This window comes from Antrostomus carolinensis, unplaced genomic scaffold, assembly GCF_000700745.2.
Source record: "Antrostomus carolinensis isolate BGI_N321 unplaced genomic scaffold, ASM70074v2 scaffold17308, whole genome shotgun sequence".
Lineage (NCBI taxonomy): Eukaryota > Metazoa > Chordata > Aves > Caprimulgiformes > Caprimulgidae > Antrostomus > Antrostomus carolinensis.
This window is the reverse complement of record NW_010332452.1, coordinates 924-17,847: the sequence shown is the minus strand read 5'-3', so window position 1 is coordinate 17,847 and position 16,924 is coordinate 924. Positions and strand designations below refer to the sequence as shown.

Below are 16,924 nucleotides of genomic sequence, written 5' to 3'. Positions count from 1 at the left end.
ACTGCTTAGAGCACAAGTAACTGCAGAGGAGGGATTTATTGCTGACCTGGAGGTGTTTTACTGCTACGTGGTATTTAATCATGTCTATTTATATAAAGAATCACATGTATTTACTATGGAGCATGGTGTTCCTGTTACCTCATATATCACAGGAATTAATGTAGTCTGCCTTGGCATGCCTTTTCTTACAGTATCTAATGAGGGCTCAGAGCATCTCTGCTTTCTTAACTTTTGCTGTTTCTAGCAGAGAAACTTCTCAGGATCTGCAGTGTGAGTCCTTCAGGGAACAGGATGTTTTGCTTGCAACCTGAAGAAATCATCCTCTGCTTTCTGCACCTGAACAGGAGAGAGGGATGCCTTGAGCTGTCAGAAAACATCTCTGCCTGTCAAGGACAGCACAGGGAAGACAGTGCCAGCATGGGTGTGACACTTGGGCATTGGAAATAGGCTCTGCCTGGCTGTTCAGGTGTGATGGGAGGGGAAGATGGGATGCTCAAGACAGGCCTGTTTGGTCTGAAAAGGTCTGCATTAGAAAGCTGCGGGCTTTAAAGGTTTTGAAGGCCCTACAATGCCATCAGCTGGGTGTGGGAGAGATATAGCTCGTGCATATGAAATAGTGAACTCTGTGTGTGTCTTTCAGTTCCTCGGAGCAAGAGTCTTTGCAACCTCTAGTCTGATCTCAGAGACGTGGGCCTTGCTGAGTGACTCTCCCAAACTATTTTGAATTCCTTCAGAAGAAAGACTTGGTTGTGGCTGTCTGCACACGCCTCTTATTTTCTCTCTGCCCTGCACGCACCCCAGCAGTGCAGTTTTGGGAATGTATCATCTAGACTAGAAACTGCCTGCTGGAATGATTTAAAATAATGAACTTCTTAAGAAGGGCACACAGCCCTGTGCTCTGTTGCCTCATTAGTGAGACAAGTTTGTTGGGCCTCTGTGTGACATAATTGTTTCCCACAGCAGCCAGGGAGGTGAAAAGATTAAGTGGAGAAGGAAGATGTATCTGCTGCTTGCTGTATTGAAACAGACCTGGGAAAATCATATCCCTGCCTGCTCTTTCAGTTCAAGCCAGCAATCTTTTCTCTGAATTTACTGCAGAATTTAAGCCTGGCAACACTTTGTAGTTTTGCTTTCACAGAGCAAAAGAGAGTATTTCAAATAACTGGATCTTGTCAACGTTGTAGGAGCTTTTTGTATGCTAAGGTATGGCTCTGTGATATTATATACAAATCTGTCAGGAAAGGTGAGGGTGATTGCGAGGTGCTACTTATCACACCAGTATTAAATGCTGTATTACTTCTATATAATGTTTATATTTCAGCTTTTCCTGTTTTGCATGCCAGCACATAATGCCTCAGGCTTTGAAGATGACATATTTCAGCCTTTATTTTTGTACCTGAGAAGAGAAGAATGGTGATAACAAAAACAGGGTAAGTCTGGAAAGGGAAGATGAAAGGAATATCTGGAATAAAACAGTGATGGGTCAGACAATGGTTAGGACTAATAGGAGGTTAGGGGGGTGGATTCAGATTAGATCTATAAGCCCTGACCAAGCCAGTGAGCATCCCACACCTGGCTACTGACTCCAGAGAGCCTCGCTCTCCAAATTAAGCACCACAATTAACTATGTGAAATTAGAGGAATCACTTGGGCACAGTTTAATAGGAAAATGTCATCGTATTTTGGTACAAAGTTATAGAAATTCATGCAGTGATGACATCTTAAGGAACTCTTTCTTGCTTTTAACTGATGAGAGATGGTGCTGGTGAAATTGCAGGCATAAAAATCCCAGAATTCAGGAAATTTTTTGGGGCAGGCTTTTCAGTCTGGATGTGTTAGTATTTGCCTTTGTCGTAAACAAGCTTTGCTCCACAGTCTTGTCCGCCTTTGGGCTCCTGAGCCATGGGCCTTAACTGCCCACACAGCCCTGAGGATCCATCTAGACTGGGCCAGATGTGCACCAGCCTTTCTGCTCCATTGCCTCTTTTCCAGATTTAAGTATCTTGGTGGAACAGAAAGCAGGAGATTGCTATCTGGAAGAGAATAATTTATGTTCTACTGATTGGCACTGCCTGAGGTCTGCATCGTTTCTTTTTTGACCTCATGGGCAAAATCTCTCTGTTCCGTATTGCAGTCGTTGGTGTAAGGGAGGGCTGAACTTGCATCCATAGCTGGGTGATATTTGGACCTGCATGGATGTAAGTATTATCAGTGGACTGTTTTCAATGCTGATACCATCTGAAAAAGTCCTGTGGAAAACAGTTGCTTCAGAAAAAAAAACCTGCCTCAGACCTCTACAAATCTGCTGCCTTGAAATGGAGTATTAGGAAAGAGCCACAACCAGGAGGAGAAAATCAAAGCGTTAGCTGAGTGAGGGTAAATGATGTTTTTTCTTTCTCATTCAATTGAGTTTCTGTGCTGAAACTTGTTGTTCTTGACTTCCTGTGGGTTGTCTGGTAAAGAGATGGGGATGTAAGTTTAAGTTTGTCTTTCTCAGTGGCTTTTATACACGGACACCACCGGAAGGCTAATTTGAAGCCAGAACGAAACCTGTAAATGTAAGAGAATAAATTAAATGCTGAAATGATCTTTCTAATTTCACCGAGAAAGAACAAATGCATGTTTTTGTTTCTACCTCTGAATGATCATGGAAATAAAAAGTTTCTATTGAAATTAAAGGAGCTAGTTGCAGAGCTAAATGTATGAATCCATGGATGGAAGAGCAGTAGGAGTTTATTATCAGATTTCCTTATGTTTTAAGTAAATATATAAGATGAGTTAAATGGCAGGATGTTTGATGTGCTCAGTAGATGGTGCTGACCATGCTGATAACAGCATTCATGAGAAGCAGAGCATCTGAGGAAACTTTTTAAAAAACTATGAATAATTAAATGAGGAAGCTGTCTGCTTTCTGAGAGAGGAAGAGGAGGATGTGTTTGGGTGTTGTATGTTAAATGCAGATTGGCTGAGTGGACTGCAAAACTGCCTTCTTTTGCAAGCTTACAGGCAGGACACTGTTTGAAATGCTCTGAAGGAGTGAGCCTCCTGACATCACTCTGGAGTTTGGCATTTTGCTGGTGGAGTCTCAGCGAAACTGCGCTGGAGGTGCTGGAGGAGGTGTGCCGATAACTATTTCTTACCTGTAAAGCTCACTGTGCATACAGCTGAGGTGAAGAGAGATGTGGATTAGGGAGAGGTCTGGCAGAGGGATGTGCAGGCAGGAATTGGCATGGAGATCCGCAGGGCAGCCAGAGCAGCTCCCCAAATCCAGCATCCTGCAGCACCAGCGTCCCCGAGAGCAGCCTGTTCTCAGCGCAGAGCAAGAGAGACATCTCTTGGCACGACAAGGTCGTGCTCTCCCAGCCGCTCGTTCGTGGCAGCGTGCCCGGGCGGGAGCCTCGGCAGGTTGCCCGTGGGCTGCTCCAACTCCCCATGGGCGTGAGCCCTGTGCCTGCACGGGGGGCTCAAGGCTGTGCTGTTGGGGGTGGCCCGGGAGGAGCGGGTGGCTAAGCCAGCCCAGCATTAGGTCAGCAGATGCGTTGCAGGGATTATGGGTTCCTCCCTCCTTCCTTGGAAATAAGGTAGTCTGCCTGTGGAAACGGGTGCCAATGTGGCTACGCTGATCATACACCCACGCCTGTGCTTTATTTGGAAGCAGAAAACCTTAAGGGTTGAGTTAAAATCTCACTCGCACCGTGTGGCTCATCTCATGTAATTAGCAGAGTATAAATTAACTTGTCTACCTGGCCTATGGAATGCAATTGAAAATCAGAGTTGTTCTCGCCTCCAGAGATTTATGCTTTTTCGCACTGAGATTTTTGTTTTCTCTGCACGCACACATACATGCTACTCACCTTTGGTTAAGACAGCAGTATATGATGGGGTTGTACATCGTTGAACTCATGGCAAGGAGAAAGATTGCAAGATAAACCTGCTGAATGTACTTCTGTTGGTAGATGTCTTCCTTGAAGTTCCCCAGGATGAAGTATATGTGATAGGGCAGCCAGCAGACAGCAAAAATGATCACAACTACCACCATGGTCTTCACGAACTAGAAAAACAAAACCAATCCATTATTCCTGGGCCTGGTTTGTCCTGCGATGTCCAGATTCACTGGACACCGGGCTTTACTCTCTAAGGACTGCTGGGAACTGGCCCACTGCCTACTGACATGACCTTTTCTTCCTTGGAGGCTGGCTGGGGCATGTATGTCACAATTTTTTTTGTACTTGCTGGGTGATGCCCTTTACCCCCAGCCCAAAATATTTCATCAACCTTTCATGCCCAATCCCACAAGATGTTGTATGAAGTGCAAGCTCTGTTTTGGAGCTGGAGCTAGCAGGGCTGGTGTGCTGTGGGTAATAATTATTTTAAAGTTTCACTTCTGACCTTTTTTTTGGCATTAACTTGGTGTTCATAGCGGACTCTGTTAAGGTGGTTGCCTGGAACCGCACTGCTCCACAGCGTAATTCCTATAATGCTGTATGCAACAAACATCACCATTAAAGGCAGTAAATAAATCAAGACGATCACTGCAATGTGATACCTGAAAAAGAAGAACAAGAAGCATGTTTTCATAGTCGGTGTGTCTCTTGAAAGGTTCTTTCAGAAATTGTCTTTTGAACATGTATGTCTGGCTCACATTAACTTCAACCTCAAAGCATAAAGAAGCAGAAATTTTGCCTACAAACATTGTTGCAGGGACTTCTGTAAACAGCAAAAGCTCATCTCGTGTTGTGATGATTAGTCCTTGGACTGGATTCACTGCTCTTTCAAGACAGAGTAATATCATTTATCTTTTATCAGAGGGTTATGGTCCTCGGCCATCTGCCCTGAACTTTGCCATCCCACTGCAGTCAGGAGAGAGAGAGAGAGAGATGTCCAAGACTTGTGGCTCTAAGTATATGAACTTTTTAAGTTACAGGTATGGAAAAGGAATATTACGAAAACTACAGCATAACTTGACAAATGCGGTAGTGCCCACAGCTTAATTCGGAAACAGTGGAAAGAAAACAGATTACAAAATGTAGCTGGCTGCTAACAGAGTGCACAAACTCAACAGGGAAGACTTAGCAAGGAAGGAATGGTGCTTGCTTATAGCATGCAGAAAGTGAGTGTCAGTCGTTGCTGTGTTTGTGTTGCTGGCTGTTTTTATTTGTGTGTGCGTGCAGTTATCTGTCACCAACAGGCTACTCGGTTACTGCTCTGGCCGAAAGCGCTGGCATCTCCTTTGTATTTTAGCTCAGCCCTTTCTAGCTTTCCCTGTTACCCCGCAAACTTCTGCTGGTTCCCTCATGCTGGAGTTTGATTATTTTAAGCAACCACCATTTATGGGGAGGGAACAACTTGCTCACTGAGTTAGAGCAGCTGTCAAGTTAACATAAACAGTGTAAAAACTAGGATTAGGCAGGAGGGCTCTGGCACACGCTGCTGGCAATGACCACAAAAGGCTGGGTGGGTGCAAATGGTCTTTCTCAGTATGACAACGTTCTGGAGTTACTCGCTGCATTTGTGAGTGGGGTCAACTGCTTTGCAGAGCACTGTGGAAATAGGTGTTGGGACGCTCGGTGGTGTTTGCTCCTTGGGGTGGTTGCAAATATCAGAACGGTGTGGCTGTGTATAGAAAAATATTGTATTTGTGAAATGTGGCAAGTTTGTCATTGCCTGTTTTCCACCCTTCCCAAGTGTCCTCAGAGCAGTGTCTGTTTTGAAGGTCTAATACCATGTGTGGAGTGTAGTGGAAACCCAAAGCCCTTTTTGAGTTCCCATCCTGGGAGGAGGATGAGAGGATGGGAGCCTAAACCTGAGTACATGGCAAAAGGAAACTTTTAGTCTTGTAGTTTTGCTGCTTTGCTGCAAAGTTAACCTGTCACCAAAAAAACAGCCTCTGTGGATAAGGTTCTTTATTTTGGTTAAAATTCTACAAATTTAGTCCCTTCATATCCAAGATTTCTCAGGCACTGGCAGTCACAGTAGTGCATTGTTTGGGGTTTTTTTGGACTTGTTTCTATCGTAATTATACATATTTTCCCTGCAGAAAAGGATTTTCCTTTGTTCTGAAATCTAGAAAGCTGGATTACTTGACTAAGAAGGATTTGGAGGACCCACAGTCTAACAGAGGAACCTGGTTCTCCATTTCTTTGTTTTTCCTTTGGGTTTCTTAGTATTTCTTTCCCTCTGTATTTGGATTAGCACATTAATGGCTGCATGTGGCTTTTTCTCCCTGGTCTGTATTGCAGGCGTTGGTCCCGACAGATCCATCACTCAAGATGATTTCTGGGGAGCACAGCTTCCAACTTTCTTTCTAGGAGAGCTACTGAAACCTGCAAATCTGAGGCTGTTCAGGGAGAGCGAGCTGGTGAATGAAGTGATTTATTGTGTTCGGGAGCTGCTGCTCTTCAGCTGGGGATCCCAGAAAGAACCTGCCTCATTATTTGCTGCGTTCAGGACCAACTTTTCCAGCCTGCCGAGATTTTGTTGGCATGCTGGGAAGCTCCTGTTTCAATCCTTCCCAGACAGTGGATGTGGGAGAAATAAACCTCACGCTTTTCATCTGAATGAAATAGTTGTCAGTAACTTAAATAAGTTATTATCTACTATCCCTCCTTCTCAGTCACTAGGAACATGGCATACTGCATTCCCCAGCATGTGCCATGGGGTACCAGCCAAGGAGTCCCAGGAGGAACATCACCCAACGTGATGTGAGCCTGATTTTTCTCTTCTGTGACTCTGGAGACTGGGGACAACTGACTCCCAGTGGCTGAACGTGCTGCAGCTCAGCCAAACTTACATGAAGCTCCTGGAACTTGGCACGTATTAGTGTGAAAACTGGTTAGTTTGGTAATAACTAACCTCAGGAGGCATCCAGCTCTCTGCCAGAGATGAAGACTGAGAAGGAAAAAATGTCCCTGGTGCATGTAGCTGGGCAAAAGCATCCACAGCAAAGAACAGACACAGGGAGTTTAGCATTTGGTTTTGGTTTGAAAAAATAGTTTCCACTTTGTTAATCAATTTGTTCCTTTTTCATAGTTCTTCCATTACTACTTTGTATAAATATGTTTTGCTTGATAAATTTCTCAAACTGCTCTGTGTATCATGTGCTTTGAATAATGATTAATCACAGCAGATCCCCCTAAATGCGGGGTATGGCTTGTTTCATCTGTCTGAACAATCTTGCTTTAAAGCAGGAGGAAATTGCTGTGGGGGTTAAGAGCTTTTGGGAGTGCAGATGTGTGCCCAGATAAATCAGTCTATAAAACCTTAGGATGTTTGAAACAGGCTCCTCTTTCTTTCTTTCTTTCTCCACCCTGCTTCCTTCCCCTCCTGCCCCCCCTCTACACACACACACAAAGAGCAGCATAATTTTTAGCTAATTTTGTGGCTTCTCAGTGTTAAAAATACCCAGATTCTTCATGCCTGATAGAGGAGAGAAAATCCAAAAACTTTGGAAACAGGATTTGTTACTTGTTTAGAGACTTTCTGTGCTGGTTTCTCTTAAATCCATTGAGCCCAGTATCTAGGGTTTCTAGATCTTATAACCACTTTTCAAAGCATGGTAGGATGGCACATCACCCTTCTTTACCCTGAGCCATGATCACCTGGCAGCTTTTTCAACAGCCGGCTTAAACTGAGCTTAATAGGCTGCCCCAGACCCATATTCCCCTGCTGCGTGGTTCCCCCCTGCCCTCTCTCCCAGTACTGCCTGTAGCCAACAGTTTGGAGAGGAAATTACTTTCGTAGTTAACTTCTGCACAAATCAGGAGTTTTTGTTTCTCTTACGTGAGCTGGTGCTTGGATCCAACATCATCGGGCCAGACGACGATGCATTTTGTTGTTCCGTTGTCCGTCATGATCTCGGCGTAGAAGCACTGGGGAAAGGCGAGCCCAAACGCCACCAGCCAGATTATCCCTATGATGACTCTGGTGCTTCCAGCAGAAAGCCGGGGCTTGAAGGGATGAATTATTGCTACATACCTGTGAGAAAAATAGGTAATGCTTTTACAGCTGCATTTGTAAAATACAGAACAAATATAGCAAGTGTAAGAAGTCACCAGACAGTATGATAAGCTTTATTTATAGAGACATTTTGACAGGTTCTAGGCTACAAATAATTGGAGGGAGACAAATCTTTTCTAAACAGAAAAATTGCAAGTCTTAAGACAGAATATATTAAACCCATGTGGATGGATGTTTCTGGTGTGAGGAGGAAGCAGTCATCTATGCCTTCTGCATAGTCTTTGCAAGTATTCCCCTTACTTTGAATTTTTCTTTGTTTAATCTTTTTTTAAAATTAAATTTTCAAATGCATTAGGTATTTGGTCTGAAATTTTGTGCTGCGAACTGTTTGTTAGTTTGGAGTTACGCACTGCTTAAACCATGCCTTTTTCTCCTTCTGCTACCAAAAAAGCCTAAACACTCTGTTCCGCCCTAATTATATCAGTCTCCTCTAACGGCCCATATTATCACAACAGCAGATTGGCGTCTCGAGTATCCTTTACCCTGGATTTTTTTCCCCTGATTTTTAGCAGTGGAAAAGTCTTGTGCTATCCAGCTCTGCCCGTAAACGCTTGAGCACTTGTGCTTTTGGTGGAAAGGGAAGGCTGACCCTTTTGTCCCACACCTGCTCAGAGCCCTCATGGTGTATCTGACTATTAGGTTACTTGCAAGCCCGGGGTGTTCTCTGGTTTTAAGTTCCCCGTGTAGAAATGCATGGAATCGTAATGAGTACATAATCAATTATGCATTTCTTGTCATGCTCTCCATACTCTTTGTCATGGTTGTTGCAAAGGCAAAATAGAGTGAAAAATCCAAATTGCCTCCTGGTTTTTGTAGCAAAAATCTGACCAACTCTGTGCGTTTCTTGGCCAGGCCGTTGGGAAGGAACTCTGCCTGGCTGCTGCGGCAGGACACAGGGTGGCTGCACAGACAGACGGCACAGTAAGTAAGCTGGGGCTGCACGGCAGCAAAGCCTTATTTAGCTGTAAAATTTTCATGTCACCTTGCTTTTCTTTAGCTCATTGTAGGCAGTATTATGCTGTGCTTGAGTCTGCTCAGGGAGCAGTCAAGCAGAGAACATTCTCCAGAATATTTACCCACAGAAGTGCCCAAATCCACAATCTATGGCTCTTGGTGAACAGCAAGTCCTGGGTATAAATGATGCCAGCCACTGTGCTGCCAAAGCAGCCTGACACAGCAGCCTGTGTTCCAGATACCAAAGGTATGACAGGGCTGCTGGGTGGAGGTTTTCCCACTCAGACAGGGATGAACCCCTGAGGCGAGCCATGCTCTTAGGCAAGCTCCTGCAAGTTGGGAGATTTACTGAATCTACTGAGATCTCCTGGCTGCTCAGGCGGCATGGCGGGGCTGCCTCTGCCCGCCTTCTGCTCGTGCTCCCTGTGCCCTGTCTCTGTGCTCTGCTCCCTGTGATGTCCCAGAACCACCTCTATTGGAAAAGGCCTTTAAGATCATTGAGTCCAATCATTAACCTCACACTGACAAGTCCCCGACTAAACCATGTTCCCCAGCACTATGTCTACACCACTTCAATTCCTCCAGGGATGGGGACTCCACCACTGCCCTGGGCAACCCCTTCCAATGCCTGAGAACCTTTTCTTCCTCAGATCCAATCTCAACTGCCCTTGGTGCAACTTGAGGCCATTTCTTCTTCTCCTGTCACTTGTTACTCGGTTGAACAAATAGGATGCTGGGACCATGCTCCTGGTCCCCTTCATCTGGTCTTCGTCCCATGCAGACAAAACAAGCTGAGTTTTTGGACACTCCTGCACACTTTCTGAAGAGTGCCTAGGAGGCTTTGCTAACTGGAGTGTGAAACTTGATCTGATATATTACATTTCTGCCTGGAGTGCTGTGGAGAGTGTGCAGTGGAAACAGCTGCTACGGTCCACAGTGCAGCTTGAAACAGGGAAACAGAGTGGTCCCAAACCCAACAGTGAGCAATATCGCCAGGGCCTTTTCCACAGCAGACAAAGATGACTTATAGAGCTGTCACTTCTTAGCCTCCTTCCTTACAATAAACCACTTCAAAAGACGTTGCTTTATCAAAGTTAAACAACGGAGCCTAACTAGACGCAAGTTCTCATAACAATAAATGGAAGCTGCAAGTTTCCAGGAGACAGTGTCAGGATCTATTTTAAGGCTAAGCAAAGAATAGCTAAATATGGTTTGCAGTGAGATGCCAGGTTTTCTTTCTGATCTGTGCAATGTGACTAAAGAGATTTTGGCTGTATAGGTACTTTCACCAAAACTCCCCAAGGAATGAGAACAGGAAGACATGAGGATAGACTGAAATGGATTTAAAAAAAAACAAAACCAAACACACCATAATATTCTTTGTCAGACTGCATGTATAAAATAGCAGTTACCAACAACTCTTGATTTAAAGCCAGGAACAGCAAAAGAGTATTTGAGTCTACAACTGAGCTGCCATAGCTTCTAAATAGGGATTTGCTTTCAACTGGACAACCGCAATCTGATAAAGGCATCACTCCTCCCTGTGCTTGTTAGCGATCCCTCCAGTGACTGCAGGGACCGCTGCCCTGTGCTGTGGCTGCTGCCTGTCCATCTGGGCCACATCCCCAGCTCCAGTGCAGGTTTCAGTGATCATTACACGCACACAGGGCAAAGCCTTCCTTCTCCTGCTCATTTTTTTAATCTGGTTAGATTTATCTATCGATTGCTTCCTGATGCTGGGTGTGCTGGCATGACCCAAGCTGCAAGCAGGAGCAGCAGTTATGAAAGTGACCCTGATGACTCATGGAGCAATGCTTTTCAGATTTTTATTTTTTTTATTTTCCCAGCGGGATGCTGGCTCGGGTCCCAAAGGAGCTGGAAGGGCCCTTTGTGGATGCACACACTTGATAAGGAATGGAGGAAACATGAAGGAAACTGCAAAGTCAACAGGAGGGTTTGATAAAGGACCTCCAGGTATTTCGGGATGCTAGGTCCGGCTGCCTGTGGGAAGAACTATGCTGTGGGGTCATGGCAGGGCCACAGAATGGAAAAGATACAGGTGTTCCCAGCACCAGCAGAGAGTAGAAGAAACAGAAGGAAGACAGGAAGGAAGGAGGGCAGAGAGCCTAGAAGGGATCTTAACCTCCTCCGCAGAGAGTGGAAGAAACAGAAGGAAGACAGGAAGGAAGGAAGGCAGAGAGCCTAGAAGGGAGCTTAACCTCCTCTGCTTCTTTTCTATGCCATTGCTATTGAGAGGAAATTCCCTTGGACTTTTGGCCACTTTCTAGTAAAAAGAAAAACAGCACCACACTACTTAACAATGAGCTGTAAACACATTCAGACTCCACAAATTTAAGCTTGAGTAAGAGACTTGGCAGATGTGAGAGAGTATTATGAAAATACCAAATTACCTCAGAAGTCAAACAAAATCACTGTAATTACTTTCCTCCCTCTTGCAATAAGTCATTCTGGTGAACTATTGGAGCAGATTCTGCCACTTCTGATCCAATTCCCATTATTTCTGGTGGCTTGCTGGACTCACAAGTGAGATTGTAGACGCTGATACTTTCAGCATCCTGCAGCATATTCGTTATCACTGAAGCTCTGTCCAAATGAGAGCTCCTTCTCGTAATTTAAAAAAAAAAAAAAAAAGAAAAGATGAGTTTGCAGGGTGACTGGGAAATAATTTATGATCAGTAACACGGGAACAGTAAAATACCAGCCACTTCCACTCATTACACACTCAGGTGTGATTCAGACTAGGGACAAGACAGAGGAGCCTTCCTTTCATGCCGTAACTAGCATCTAACCCCATAGCCTACTTGCCTGGCACTCCTCCCACTTTGCTGATAAGGCACCTGACATGGTAGGTGGGGGCCGATTGTACAAAGTGTTGCAATAATTTTTTTATAACTTACAGTGAATTTTTTGGACCTTATATTCTCCATTTGCCTCTTACCTCTCTGCAGCAATGGCTGTCATGGAGTAAATGCTCACAAACATTGCGGTGATGGGGAACCAGTTCTGAAACCTGCAGAATTCCTCGCCAAAATACCAGACGTTGTGACTGGCGTAAATAAAATTGAAGATGGTATTGAAAGTGGACATAAGCAAATCCGAAAGAGCCAAATTAACGATAAAGTAATTGGTAGCAGTCCTCATTCTCCTGTGTGCAAGAATAATCCAGATGATGGTGACGTTGCCGATGATGGACGTGATAACAATGAAGGAATAGGTGATAGCCCACAAAGCAATTTGCCATCCTGGCTGGGTAAACTGGGTTATCACCGTCCAATTGCCACTGTCCTCGAGGGAGTCAGCCTGCGAAATGTTGCTAGCATTTAAGACAGAAAATGCGCTCATGTTTTTTTCTTCGGCTAAGCGTAAAATAAAACCTTCTGGCATCTGCTCATTTTCTTGCAGTGGATGCTGGTGTTATGAATCCCCATGCATATGACGAAGTGCCATTAAAAAGACATCGGGATGAGAGGTCTCACGTCCTCTCGTCCTGTTTTCCAAGTGATGAAATGCAGTTCCAGGAGGAGATAAGCGATGCTGAGGGCCTCCTCCTTGCCTGGCATTTTAGCCTACACTTGAAGAACAAAAACTGAAGAACAACTCTCCCCCTTGAGTTTCTTTTTCCTCTAAAAAAGAAAGAAAAAAGGAGGAAGGAAAAGGAGGAAGAAGGTGTTTTCCAGGTCACTAACAGGCGATGTCTTCCTTTAGATTATTTTTAGGGCCAAGAAAATATAAATGGAAGTATCAAGCCAGAAAGCACTTCAATCCAAGTGGAAATCCTTCTTTTTCAGGGCAGCGGTTTTCCAAGGCACCGGGTATCTGAATCCGCTGCAGTGAGCCTGAGGATATTTGGTTTTCTTTGCCTGCATAACCGTTAAGTGTGAAGCAGGAGCTGTACTGGGATAAATTCTCTACAGGGTTTAAGGGGACTTTGAAAGGAGGTGGAGTCTCTTGCAGGCAAAAACTAAACAACCAATTTGACATCGAATGAAATGCGGCAAAGTGGTACTTAAAACTCCCCCTCCCTCTTTGTTTTGAAATAATCTCCGAAATGGACATGCCACTATATCAGGGTTTACAACCTTAAATGCAAGGATGGCTACTTTGCCAGGTTTACCAGTCCTGCAATCCTTGCATTTCCAGGACTCTCCCTGGCTTCCTGCAAGCTTTCATAACAAGAAAGAAACAAAATATATTCAACACAATTTTAGCAAGGTGGTCTTGCTCTCTGCAACTATTTGGAGGCTTATCTGCATTTTTAATACATTTTATTTAATAGTGACTCCCTTATATACTATGACTTGACCAGCCATATTTAGTAGATTTGGTATTATTTGTTTAAATTACAGCAACATGTCCTGTTGGTGCTTGAAGGGTCGCTGGCGAATAATGCCAGGAGAGAGGCATTTGTGAAGGCCAGACCTGAGTTGGGACTTCTAACAAGGCTTTGGTGGGAAGCTGGCACCCAGGGTCTCTTGCAGAGCTCCAAAGATCCTTCTCCAGCTTCTCTTTAGCATAGAAACATCCAGAGGAGCCTCAGTTCCCAGCCTCCACGCTCTGTGATGCTGAGGGGCTGAACGAGGGGCATTTCCCACTTCAGGCTGCTGCATCCCTTTTCCCAGTGTGCGCTGCAGAGAATTATTGGCGTCACGCATGCAAGAAGGAGTATCTAGTCCTCGTAGGAAAGGGGAACCCCCGACTCCCGTCTCTGCTCAGAGCACAGCGCTCTTGCTCACTCTCAGCTTTGCAGTAGATGACATAAACATAAGCAACACATCAAAGCTGAGATTTCAAAGAATACTTGGCACTGGCTCATGCCTGCTCTGCTGGAAGCTAAAAGCGTTTCAGGTATTAAAACCTGTTTTCAGGTATTAAAACCTCCTTTCAGGATTCAGAAAGCTCCTGATGAGTAACTTAAAGGAAAAACTCTCCCTGTGATGTGGTGCTGGGATGGCAGTGGTTTTACAGCTCCCCTAGTTCCTGGAGCTGCAGCTGTGCCAGGCTCCCCTGAACTGGAACACTATTTATCGGTTCAGGATCCTTTCCACCAGCTCAGCCTGGACTCTTTCCTTGCTTCATTAATTTCTAGAGGCCGTCTTCAGTTAACCCATCACTGAACCACTGCAATTCTTCTTTAAAGAAGGTTTTCTCCGATACCATTTTATCCATGTGTTGTTTTTTAGAAATTAATACCTGTAGTACTACACGTAATATCTCTTTCTCCTTGTGATGGGCTTTCCTGAAGGTAATTCTACTCACTTCCCTACCCAGAAACTGCAAAAATACACTTGTACAGATCTTCTCTCATGTGCACTGTGAAGCTATTCCAGGCTGTTCTTGAAAGTCTTCCACTGACACCTCATTAAAGAGCTTATGAACCTTACACTTTCTGCATGCCATCCAGGAGGGCTTTTTATGATTTGCCATACAAATTCAACAGCTAATAGTATTCTTCAGATTTTGTTTTTCCTTAAGTTTGCTCAAATCTCTTTAAATTCCAAGGAGAAATGAGCAAAAACCTCCATAGGTTTAGCTGAGAGCGCAGCTAAAGTACTTTATTAGTCTTTGTTATAGAAAGCAGAACATAAGCAAGTGCTTAGAAAAAGGACTGTACTTTTTAATGTTTCAGTGGTGGAACCATACCTTCTCTTGGCTGACTTTGAAGATGGTCAGGGTGCCCATGTTTCCTAGGAAGCACCATTGCTGCCTTCTGAACCATCTGCCCTGGTCTCCCTGATCGGTTACTCAGGTGATAATCAGAGAGCAGCCACCCTTTGGTCAACGTTTCATCATACAAGTCAGCAGGGACTTGCTTTTGTTTATACACACCCACAACTTTTATGTATTTGCTGGTTGTGCATTGACAAGGTTATTGGCCTGGAGCCTGGCCAGCGATGTAGCATTTGCTATCAGCATTTTGACTTGCAAACTGGAGAGATTTTTTACAAAGACAGGCTCCAAATTCCTCAGGAAAGTCACACTTGCCTGGGACTACAGGCAAAACCCATCTCTCCAAAGACTTTAGAGTTATACCAGAAAAAGGGATTATCTGAGAGCAGGGGTTTTGGGTTTGGCTGGTTTAACTGTTGTTTTTATTATGGGCAGGATTGTTTGAGGCCAAATGTTGTCGTGCTGAGTCACTGATCCCAGGTCTGAGCAAAGGGTGAGAGATGCAAACAAAAGATGCAGGTCTGGAAGGGTGCATAAAGGTACATTTTGCCTTTTGGAAAAATAATACAAGGTAATACAGGCAGTGGAGGCTTTAATCTTATTGCATGTTGGACTTAGCTCTGGGAGGAAGGAACATTGTCCAGGGAAGAGCTCTGAGAGCAGGAGATGAGGTCCACAAGCATCCACCTTGGGTGGGGAAATGGGCAGCCGGAGTGCAGCTTTATCAGCCAGGCTTGGGCTGGAAGAAAGCAGCAGAAATGCTGCTGGCAACTCTGAAAAGCTCAGGTTCTTTCTGGCACTCGCCACTGCAGGTTCACTTCCCCCTTCTGCACATCTCCAAAAGCTCTGGGTCAAATGCTCTGCAGATCATAGTTTTGAAGACCCTTCATGGGATCTACCGTGCTCTGTACACATTTGCAACAACCCCCAGTAGCCCTGAAGGTGAGGGAAGAGAAGTGGAAGTTACTGATCCTTAATGGGGACAAAACCCCCATAAGCTGAGCCATGGGATGGCCTCGGGAGCAGATGCTGTCACCCACAATCTGTCTCCATGCCCGCAGAGGTGCCAAGCTCCCAGTTAGAAAACTGCAGCTCTGTGCTGGGCTGAGGTGGAGAGAGCCCAACCCAGAAAGACCCTCAGCACCACAGGCAATTCATAACATCTTACTTAAACCACCGTTTGCTGCTGAACTACACTAATTGGGTCCAGAAATCTTGCCATTTCATTGTCTAGACAGAGCCTAGACGGACAAAGAAAAGCATTATTCAGTTATTTTGATATGATTTTGTGACAGAAACCTGTTTTGATGTATTGGCTCAGTTCAGAGTGAAAACAACAGAAAAATGGACACTCCTTTTAATCAGCTTCCTCATACGGCCGGTCATGCCCTGAAATTTTAGTTGCAGAAATCAGAGCACAAACAACAAGATAAGGCATTAGGAAAGTAAAACCAAAACTACTAATTTAGTTAAATACACAAACAAGGAAATCACGTAAGTGACAGGAACTTGTGTGGATGTGAATGATGCCCATAAGACATGAAGAACGTGTGGCAGACACTAATTCCTAGCACTTACCTGATATGTGATGCGATTTCCAGCCTGCACCCCATTGGTAATTGTCAGGGATATTTGCAAATTTGTCTCAAAACTGAAGTTGCTGCTATTTTAGAATATGAATGTTCTAGGACATTGTATTATGTATTATTGTTGGAAACGTAAGAGGTGATGAGCTGTTCTGTTGCTGGCAGGGACCCAGACTGGATTATTTGTTTCCCAGAAGCAGAGTTTACCACTGCATGCAAAACAATGGCATATTTTATAACAGAATTATGCAGGAATATTTTTTAGGCTTTATAAAAGAGGTTTTGGTAGCAACTACTGGTTTAATGTATGTACCTAACAAAATTATGTGTGACTGAGCACTCATACAGTTTTACATACACAGCTCGGAGGTTTTCCACAGGCTCTTTGCTAGATAATTTAAGAATAAATGCTGCTGCACTCCATCTTCTCTGATACCAGACGCTTATTTTCAATGCTGTCTGTCTCTGCTCTGGGCCAAGATGCAACAACCAACTCTGTGACAGTTGTCTGCCTCTTTGAATGTGACTTTTTTTTCCCAGAGGAAAATAGTCCTTTGTGGGACAGGAGTGCAGCACTGCGAGCTTGAAAGGGCTTATTTCATCTCGTAGGCATGAATGGTGCTCGCAGTTCATGATTGCTGGGTAAGACCCAACACTGACCCACTGTCACAGCAGCAGGA

General features: G+C 44.5%; 1 protein-coding gene across 1 annotated transcript; it reads right to left on the bottom strand.

Moving 5' to 3' along the window:
• Positions 1-2,354: 2,354 nt before the first annotated feature.
• Positions 2,355-12,333, bottom strand: TACR2 (tachykinin receptor 2). The gene is made up of 5 exons (XM_010173532.1): positions 11,930-12,333; positions 7,780-7,974; positions 4,390-4,546; positions 3,855-4,051; positions 2,355-2,550 (listed from the first exon to the last, which is right to left on the bottom strand). Exons 1-5 carry the CDS (start codon positions 12,331-12,333, stop codon positions 2,355-2,357), a joined length of 1,149 nt encoding a protein of 382 aa, XP_010171834.1.
• Positions 12,334-16,924: the final 4,591 nt, after the last annotated feature.

Coding starts and splice junctions, on each gene's coding strand:
- TACR2 (XM_010173532.1), bottom strand. CDS start 12,333: ATGAGCGCATTTTCTGTCTTAAATGCTAGCAACATTTCGCAGGCTGAC. Junction 7,975..11,929: donor ACAGCCATTGCTGCAGAGAG/GTAAGAGGCAAA, acceptor TTTTTCTCACAG/GTATGTAGCAATAATTCATC. Junction 2,551..3,854: donor TACTGCTGTCTTAACCAAAG/GTGAGTAGCATG, acceptor TTACATTTACAG/GTTTCGTTCTGGCTTCAAAT.